Source organism: Pygoscelis adeliae, unplaced genomic scaffold, assembly GCF_000699105.1.
Source record: "Pygoscelis adeliae isolate BGI_AS28 unplaced genomic scaffold, ASM69910v1 Scaffold353, whole genome shotgun sequence".
NCBI lineage: Eukaryota > Metazoa > Chordata > Aves > Sphenisciformes > Spheniscidae > Pygoscelis > Pygoscelis adeliae.
The window spans coordinates 1,628,401-1,639,012 of NW_008824445.1; the positions used below are offsets into that span (position 1 = coordinate 1,628,401).

At 39.5% G+C, this 10,612-nt stretch overlaps 1 protein-coding gene across 1 annotated transcript in view; it reads right to left on the minus strand.

Moving 5' to 3' along the window:
• The window catches only part of TMEM132D (transmembrane protein 132D), a 260,560-nt gene that overhangs the window by 87,112 nt on the left and 162,836 nt on the right, over positions 1-10,612 (minus strand). The window contains exon 4 of the mRNA XM_009320945.1: positions 8,793-8,976. Within this exon, the coding sequence (XP_009319220.1) occupies positions 8,793-8,976 (184 nt within the window). The remainder of the gene's footprint in view (positions 1-8,792; positions 8,977-10,612) is intronic.

The following is a 10,612-nucleotide window of genomic DNA, read 5'->3' on the forward strand; positions in this document are numbered from 1 at the left end:
GCTATTGCTTGTTATTTCAAATGTTAAGAACCCCAGGGTTGTCATTAATTCTGGAAGGAAAGATCCAAAGAATATGGCATTTGTTAGATTCTGGAGATAAGGCATCTTTTATTGCCAAGTGCTTGTATTATTTTCTCATTTCATTCTCTGTATACAAAACAAAATGCTACGTGCTAGTGACTCACGCATCTGTCAGTCTGTTGGTGGTTAGACAACAGACGCCTGCTAGAGCAAGGCCAATATTCAGCATAATAGTAATAATAATAGTAAGTTGAAGACCAAGCCAAGCCCTTTTTAACAGGCAATTCTAATTGGAAAACGAACCCTATACATTAGCCCCCTTGCAACCGAGTATGTTCACTTCTTGATACAGTCATGTAGGAATACCAGAACTGTCACACCCGACTGGACTACTTGGCTGCCTGGTCAACCGTTTGGGCACAGAGAGGTGCCAATATCACAGGCTCTGAAAAAAGCATAAATAATTGACATCTACATACGGGAAAAATGTTTTGTACCTTCAGATACCTGTGATTCAATTAGTTTCTGAAGCATAACAGATTATTATGTGTTTACTGGATGAAACGTTTGAGCCTGAATACAGGCTCATTACAGTTATTAGAATGTGAAACGGAATCTAATCTGACTCATGCATTGCAGAAAGACTGATTAACAAGCTTTTGAATACAAAGTCCTTCCTGTCGAAGTTGCCTGAACCACAGAGAACCAATCCAAAGAGCAATCCAGGCAAAGCTGCGAGATCGACAGTTAGTAAGACAACCTTTTCCGCTGAACTGATACAACAATATTCCAGAATTAGCCTAGGGACAGATTTTTTTTTTTTTTTACTGCTGTCAATAATGACCGTGGAACAAGATGAAACGGACTACTCAAATTTGCTAACGGTATCAGTTTGGGAGCCATTGTCAATACAAAAGTTTGAACTATTAAATGAGAGCCACCAGCTGAAAACAAAGATTCAGGAAAAAGAAATGGAATGAAATGCAGTAACACACAGTGCAAAGTTCAGTCATGGGGACTGACAGCAAGAATTTCAGCCATCAGGTAAGAGGTCTTCAGCTCAAAACAACAGAGCAAAAGAAAGATCTTGATATAATATTCAGTCAAAGGGTCAATGTATACCATTGTACACGCCACCCCCCCCAACCAACTAAACAAAACGGAACAAACACCAGAACCAAACCCATGCATGTACCTTTTGAGATGGAGAAAAACCATTTCCAGGGGATAAACACTTAGAGAACAATGGCGAGGGACATTGCCGGGTATCCTGTAGTCATCTATTTTCAAGAAAGATGAATTCAAATCTGGACTGGTAGGTGCCAAGAGATGTTACTGGGAGAATGGAAACTCTGTTGTATGAGATGAAATTGAAAGACCTTGACACACCTAATTTTAGGAAGCAACAGGGTATACTTACAAAAAGAAAACAGTTCGTTGCAATATCACAATGATCCAAAGGTTTCTCCCTTTCCCATGAGTAGATTTCATCTGTGATTCACTAATATAGTTTTGATTTAAAAGGTTCCTTTTCAGAAATGGGTAGCACTTTAATTAAATATTTGAAAACTTGCTGAATATTGTAATTGCAATTTAAAAGCTATGAATTAGGAAGGTAAAAGCTTTTAACTAGTACCTAAACGTCTTTTTCATAAAGCTGACTGTCAGTGGAAGTGTTTAGAAATATTCACTCTTAAAGTTGAGTAGGGCAGCTGATTCTGGCTAATGTGATCCTGCAGTTCTCGGCTGCTAGGCAGAACCCAGGCCAGTCAGCCAACAGCAGATCCTCCCTGTAATCAATTTGTTCATCTATATCATACAGACAAGATGGAGATTCACATTTCAGGTCTCCCACGGAAAAGCATTAATCTTATCCAAAAGCATCCTAATCGTCAGCTTAAGATGGTAGAGAGAAGGCTGTAACAGCCTCCAATATCCTATTTCACTACCCCAGCATGGGCCACCATCGTACTCCTGAGCAGCTCCCGATAGAAAATAGCAGCACTCTGCCAACATGAGGAGTGGCAAAGCACCGGAGCGGAAGAGGGGGGCCAAGGAAGAGGCAGGGATAGCCACGCCATCTTTAGAGCTACATGTGGACCGTAAGCTCCAACAATGACAGCATTTGCACAGCTAGGTCCGTGCTCCGGGGACCATGATCCACCCATCACATCTTCTGTAATGGGAAAGAAGAGCCAAGCTGAAACCTTGGTCTAGGAGAAGGCAATCTGGTTGACTTCAGGGGGAACTTCAGTGCACTGCCGATCCCCATCCCTCTTCTGTAAGAAGGGACCAATATTTTCTTTATGTTTTTATCATTAGCCTTCTCTGTCTTCTGAGTTCTTCAGGGTGAGGCTATAACTAAATATGTGTTTGCGCAGCACTGAGCACTCTGGTAGCTAAGTCTGAGCAACATATCCAGTCTCTAACAGAACATAAACAGCACTAGCTAAAAATTAAATGTTTCAGATACATATATTTATAAGAGTATTAATACCCTAAGCATTTTTAAAATCCAGCAGTGAGTGGCACTACCATGACAGCTGGTTCCTGTAATTATGAGAAATAATTTTAATACAGAAATACTTCCTATATAATAGATAGCCTCTTTGCTGCAGCAATTGATTTTATTTATTTGGTCTATTTATCCAGCTTCTTACGCTGCTGGTATGTAGAACAGTTTACTTCCTGTCAAAATTTTCATTAAATTTTTATAAAGAACATCAGGAGCAAGTTGAAACAATAAATTATCTAAAAAGTATAATGTTAGACTGGTGTTCAGGTTTTGGATACAATTTATTTAATATGACTGCCATAAATATAACTTCTCAGAAGCCAAAATGGCTCTAATGGGTCTGAGGACAAAAGCATGTTCATCTACGAAGGGAGAAAGGGTTCACAGTCAATGTTGCTTTGATAACTGTGCTAGGATGTACCAAAACAGACTATTTAACAAAAAATCATCTTCAACATGGTTTGTTACATGCTATGCATTATAAAATATTTCTGTTCAAGAAATAAAGACAACATTTACTTTTTATAGCTAGTTTATTAATCTGACCTTCTAAAATAAATATTCCACTTGTGTTTCACACAATAGCAGCTGTGGTGACACAAACATTGCAAAAACGGTTGTGCTGGTTTAAAAGGTTGTTTTGCTCCAACACTACCAGTGACCCTTTCCTGGAGGTTACTAACCTCGTAAGTCACCTGAGATGAAGGATAATGTGATCCTTCTTCCTAATAGTTCACCCAAGTTTCTTTAAACCACTTTCATTTGCAACTTAAGAATAGGTCAGTTCGATCTGCACCAAAGCAGCTTTGCTCTGCAAGAACAGAGCTGAGTGTTTGTGTGTTTCTGAGAGCAGGGACAGCTCTCTAAGTTGGGACTCCTCGGTAGAGTCAGATGAGTAGGAATAATTCTTTGCCTTCGCTACAACCTGTTTGTTGCAAAGTAATGAGCTGGACTTTGGTCGCTGACTCTGTTTAAGCCTGTCATAAATCAGGAATCTCTTCTCAGAGGTTTTTTCCTACATTTGATTTAAATCTCTCTCTACCTCACACCTCACTTGACTGTCTTGGAGGCCAATGTTGCACGGCTTAAGGATAATAAATAACGGGCCAAAACCAGAGAGATAATGGAAACTCAGTTGCTGATACAAGTCTGTAATTCACTGTTCACCATCCACCTTTGTCTGCTAAAATATGGCTGGGAGGGATAGAAGGTTGTCTTAGGAGTTCTTGCCTCTGCCAAGCAGACTGCAACCTCACCACTGCCATTAATCAAGTTTCAAATCCCATTTTTTCCTCCTATCCACTTCAGTTCTCTAATTATAAGGTTAATTTTTAAGTTGATGCTGACTAGATTATAAACATACCTAAGAGCTGTCCCGGTATATCCAGTAAGAAGGAAAGATAGGCACTCCACGGACAAATGGGCATAAAACTCACCAAGCCCCAGACCAGAGCTGAGTTTGACAAAGACTGAAGGGAGCCTTGTCCTGCCAGTCCCTGGTAAGGTGAAACCTGCTAATTGAGCCCTAGTGCCAGGCAAGCTGTCCTGCCTGCCAGCAAGTTTGAGATTCTCTGGACAGCAACAAAGCTGAATTATTGACTCCAAAATATTAATAACATGATTGGTGTGAGGTAATCCAGAGCTACTCAGCCACTGCCACCATGACTCTGCAGTACTCAAGGATTCTTGCTCTGGAAGGCAAAACTTTTCCGCTCTTTCCTAGTTGCATGGATCACACAAGGCAGTCTATTATAGCTGGCATTAAGATCATTTCATCTGTAAGGGCTGGGGAGTCTCTCAAGAAAGCAATCCAGATTCACAGGCTTTTTATACACAAGGGTGCTCATTGTCCAACTACCTGGCTGCTTCATCGTCTTCCTATGTCCCACCACCACCTGAAACATCTGGTCCACATCCGTATCTTTAAACCTAATAATGCCTTGAACATCAGGACAACTACATTTGTGTGAGCCGGGCTGACTCTAATATTGACTTGCTGATTTATAAATTTAAAACACGTATGCGGACAACAATTTATCAAAAATTGAAGGTCAGGAACCTGCAACCTTTTCAAGAAATTTCAGAAGGAGCACTGAGCATCCTGCATATATTTTTTCTGTATTCTAGGAGAAAGTAAAGTTAACACAATATATTTTCTAGTCAAAGGACTACTCTAATAAGGGATTTATCAACCCTGGGACCAACATCTCCCCCATAAGGTTTATGAAACAGGTGTTTTGCTCTGATTCGTTATCAGATTATTAAATAAAGGGAGGACACAGATAGAATAGGTTTAGGGCACGTACACAGGTAAGACAGGTGATTTACAGATTCAGAGCTGGTTCAGTTAAGAACCAGTCCAGGTATTTTATTATTCACGATTTTTATTATTATTATTTACAGAACAGATTTCAACTTATCCATTTACCAGCATGTCGTATTTGCCCTCTGCCTTTCTCAGTAGGGATTATCTTGTATGTACACAGATGGCTACAGAGCTCGTCTGTCTCTCATCCTCACCTAATCATTAAAGTTCAACAGAAGGTGAACACCATAATTATGAAAGAGCTGACAGAATGTTTAAAAAGCAACAATAATCAATAGCAGCAAATGTACAATTTGAGTGATTAAACCTGTGCCATTCATCACCTAACAAAATGAGTGAAATAAAATAGGGAAGAAACACCAGAAAGAAGTCAAATAGGAATTGGAAGCTGATTCTTCAGCGTGCCAATAAAAAATAACGTCACATTCTAGAAGATTCAGGCATATTATTCTCGCTGGCTGTTACACTACATTGTGGGTCATCATCTCAAAAAACCTCAGCAGTTTAGCATGTTCAAGACAGTTAATGAACAAATGGACCATATGCCTTTTAAATACCATATTTCAAAGGTCTTAAGAGGTGCTAGGGTTTCTGTCTCAAAGGATACCCTATTACAGGTGAATGTTAAGAGAGTGACATTTAAAGACAATTAATACGTATGTTAGCTGACAACAAAGAACAACACAGAAGGTTTTTGCTTCTTCACTATTTACTTGTGATTTCCCCCCCCCCCAAAGTGCCAAATTTTCAGTAATTGCCATGGAGTAATCCTCTGGCATTCCTTGTCCAGAATTCTCCATCCAGAATAAATTACTCTCTGTTCCTATATTTCCTGTAGCGATCAACATGTTCTTAAGACCCCTCTTCTCCAGTTCCTTGGCCCCACACACTTTGCAGTGAGAAAGCTGGCAGGGAAATGGGGATAGTTTTGAATAGTGCCCATGCAAGAAATACACAAATCAGAGTGGAAACTGTGCTGGTGAAGAACATTACACCATTTAAATATCTGCTTCTTCCATGGGGCTTACTGGATGTTTTAGTTCCTGTCAACAAGGCAAGACATTGCTATGTGGCTATAAGAGCCACTGCAAAGCAATCATGGTAAAAGGCCAGTAATTTTTTGTAACCCTGGATAAACATCTTTGGCTGTATTTCATCAGGCTTAAGGGAAAGGATCAAACATTGCAAATATTCCAACAGGTGCTCACAGGTTCTTACAACGTTTTCAGATTAAATGTCTTCTCCCATGCTATTCCCATTCTGCTAACAAGGGCTGACTGGGGTCCCATGCACAGCTTACCAAGACGGGTTCTGTTACAGTTTAAAATTAGAAAAGGTGTTATTAAAGTGTCAGAAATATCAGCCTTTATGGTACCCACACATCCATAAAATACACCCTACAGCTTTTCTCATCAATATCTTCGAGTGTTCTACTGTGACTTGTGTTGCTGTTCCATTATTGGTGTAGGGCCCTGCCGGGGTCTCAAAAGCTGGAATGCTAATATGCCATAGGAAAAAAAAAAAAATGCACTGGAGAAAAGTAGGGTGAGTGCGGCAAGTGTCCTAATAACTTCAGCAGAAGGTAGGCATTTCCAGCATGTCCTGGCACTGATATATACATTTAAGATTTTCCATTGCAGCATTTTATAACTCAAAAAAAGAAAACAGGAATCTCTAAATTGGCCAATCTTCTGCTTTGCAATTTACAAATCCATAATAGCTAGCAGAAGAGACTACAGAAAACAAAGATGGTGCAGAGGTGGTACGTGCTAGCCTATTAAAAAACCAAAGCTCTGCCTAATGTTAAAGCAGTAAAATTGTTCTTTTGAAAAATTAACCTGTAATTGAAATATTCAACAGCGTTTCTGTTTGGTGCTTCTAAACATGAAATTACAAGTTCTGCTAAGCAGCCTAGCAAAACTAACCCAAATTAACCCCAGTCTCCAGAAACAGAGAAATAATGTAACACTTTGTTTTCATCGTGGTTCTCCCTAAGTGGAAGAGTAGAATTTATTTATTTTTTTTATTTTAAATTTGTAAATTACAAACTGGCTTTGCTAAGATCACAGGGAAATCTGAAGTACCAAACTAATCTAAGTTACATGTCTTGGAACATCTGCACCTGACTCATCATTTTGTAAGCACAAAGTGAAGTACTACAAAGATTTGGAGATTTGTGATACCCCAGAGTTTCCTCCCTGACATTCCAGTTAATGCAAAGAAGGTTAAAACTATTCCCACTCTGTCAGTAATTAGGGGACTCCTGCCATTTATCTTTGCTTTCTCTCTTATCCATTATCCCAACACCTGTTGCCTTGTAAAATGCCACCTAACTGATAACTTTATAAACTTCACATGACCTTCAAGCATAGAATTTTGTGCTTCTGGAAAATGGGCTTTTTTTAATCTTTTAACGGAAATGAAGAGAGTGAGTTGATTTGTAGCAACTGCCAGGAGAATCTATCTTTGTTCTTATGAACCATTTTTTGCCACTATATCACTTGATACTAAAGCGATCACGAGCATGTATGAGAAGAACTAGTGTTTTCCGCAACCATTGGAACCACTAGGAAAGAAATCTATTATCTTTTCATTAAGGGGTGGAGCAAATAAACCCCCCCACATCTCAGATTACGTAAATCAGATCACATCTACAGTCTTAACCCTCAATACTCCAGAACTTGTGTGACTGCACATCAGGGTCCCATCTGCAGACCTGAAAGCCTCTTATCGACAAACCAGCAGAGATCACCCACTGTTCAACAGCAGGAACTAGCCCACGGAAACAGTCATGCAAAACAAAAGGACTAAATATACAACTCTGGTTTGTTAGGTGGCCACAATTCTAGATGGAGACAGCTGCTTCAACTGGGGTATACACCTTGGTAATGAAAGCATGAGCCATTGAAAAAGAAAAGAAATATTTTTGGTGAAATAAAGAATCACAATATCTGAGTAGTTCTAAAGTTGGTAAATAACAATAATAGCCATTATCAGTTCTGTGAGTCTGGAAGTGCAGAGAACACCTTCAGCCTTCAATAATGGCATAATTAACTGGCTGTCGCTAGGCAAACATCCAGGTTATATTTTTTTTAAATGCTCTGAGATTATTATTTAGCACTGAGAGAAAAACAAAAATCAATGTGTCAATATTTTCTAATAGATTGTCTAAGAACAAAAACGGGGCACAGCCAGACCTTACACAAGTATACTTCAGCCCTAACAATGAAGAAACGTGAAGGGGAGAGAAGAGGAAACGCACAAAATTTCTGTTTGCACTTGGAATTTGGGCACCTAAAAGTTTTTTTAGGTAAGACCAAGGCTAAAGGATCAGGTATTTTTCAAGCCCTGTAGTTTGCACTGTGACGGTGAGGAAACCCATTTGAATGCATTTATGTAGAACGGACAGCTGGCTACGCACTCTATTTTCTGTTCCCCAGGTAATTAAAAATTACTCAGAAGTCACACCATGACTTTTATTTCTCTTCTCACTCTTAAATGAATATGGAGTCAGAATTCAAAAACTGAAAAAATTGCGGTTTAGGAAGTCCTTAAACACTAGACCAAATGTAAGAATACTTGTGATTCAAATAAGACATACACCACGTTGAACTGAGTGTCCAAGCATACCACTTCACGCAACAACGAGAGAGAGTCCTGAATACTGGAAATGCCACGAACTCAGCTTCTGCCTCCAAGAAATCAGTGTGTTGCTCAAAGAGAGCATGACTGGGCCTTCCATGGGAAGCTATTGATTCCCCTCATGCGGTTTCACCGCTGAATGAAGCAAACTTCAGAAGTTAGTATCTGTTTCTCAAGGTGCTGAAACTTTCTGTCCCCCCACCCCTTTCAGCAGATCATTTGCATCTGTCAGACACTAGGGTTGTAAAGCGGTATTAAAATCTTGCAGAATGCCAGACAATTTCTTACCATAGCCAAAGGGAGAACTCCCACCAGGTCCTTCTGGCTTACGTAGATCTTGGAGATTCCTAGATCAGATGTTGAATCTCCAGGATATTCTACCTGCCACGTGATGAATTGAGTCCCAGGTAGGTCAGTTAGGTCTTCAATTTCAAAATCAATCTGCATGATTTCAGAGGAAGGACCATCCGCACTGCAAGAAAGAAAGAAAAAGAAAGGTTCCATTCACATGACTGATAAGCCAGCAATATAATTGCTTTTATATTAATAAAACATTGGATTAAGGCTCTTCCAAAGAGAGGATTTGGTGGGATGATGGATTTAATAACGAATTAATCATTTGCACTTGTCTTAAGATTTCAGGGTATTTCCCATACATTCAAGTGGCTTAGTAACACTCTGTGACATGGATCACTAAGCACCGCTCCATTTTACAGGTGGAGAAACAAATCAAGGTAAAGCTAAGGCTAAAGCTACAGCCTAAAAATCCTGACTTCGAGGCTCTCCCTTTAATAAGCACATTTTATTTCCTCCCTGTTAAAGCAACACATAAACAAATCTAAAGGGAATCACTCCTTGAAATGGGAAACCACTGCATTAGAAGTATTTTTTTCTGCTTTTTAAAAAGGGACGCATGGAAGAGAGGTCAAAGCTCAGGATGGGGTTCGTGAACCAGGGCAGCAGGGAGCAGAGGATTGGAAAACTTGGAATTAAATTTTGGCTATACTGCTACCTTGCTGTGAATGTCTGTCTGAAGCTCCTTCTGTCCTTTGCTAAACTAGGAATTATAGATAATTCAGCTTGTTGTGGGAGAGGAGAGTTATAAAACTGGATTATTTAGTATTGGCCAATCCTGCTAGGATCCTTGAGTAAAAAACACTAGAAAAGAAGGAGGAGTTACTAGATGTGATTCTCCAGGATACTCTGGCAACATTGGGATTACTGATACCTTATCAATGCTACTTTGTCTTTACATGCTGTCCTTCCCAAGGTTACATGGTTCATGTAAGTGAATACCATAAAGCAGAAATGTAAAGAGGGAAAATTGGAAAGGGGCTCACTGGTGCAATTCCTGCAAAGCTTGTTATAAAATCAGCTACTATATAGAAAGCAAGGCAGTGAAGTTTCTGTTGAGTATCTTGGCAAGGTGAGCTCCATAGTCCAGTGGCATTTATAGAGACAAGAAAACACTCAATTTACTGTAAAGTTGTTGAGGAATGCAGAATTCCTTAGCAGTGCAGAAATCCAGGGGATATTGAGAATGACAGTGCTTCTACTTCTGAAGCACTGAAGGCTGAACAGATCTTCAGAGTTTGTGTGGAGGGGAAAGGAAAGAGCAGAATTTCTTTCAGTGGGATAATAGTCAAGGAGAGAAAGAATGGCACAGCACTGAGGCGTCACAAGCCACTTATGTTGGAGAGTGCAACTAGAAGAAAGAGGAAACATTTCAGCAACTGATTAGAGAATTGCAGAATGTGCCCAAAACCCAGCAGGTTTTCCCAGCTGATGTGGAAAAAGAGCTAAAACTAGGCATATTTTTTATGAAGACCAGTTATGACAACAGCCCCAGTTTGGGATTCTTTCCAAAATACTCAGAGGTTTTTATCATGCTGGCTAAATCCAGTGCTTTATCCAAAGCTACTGCTTGAAGAGTTTAATCTGATCATCTTTAAGGTTTCGATTTTAATGGATGCATTGAGTTCTTGCTATCCTGGATGGAATTTAAAAGGACCCTCTGTGTTTCCAAAATGGAACACATTGTGTTCAATTTCTCATTTCTTCATGTCAGGAAAAAAAAAAAAAAAAAAAAAAAAAAAGAAAACTTTTAA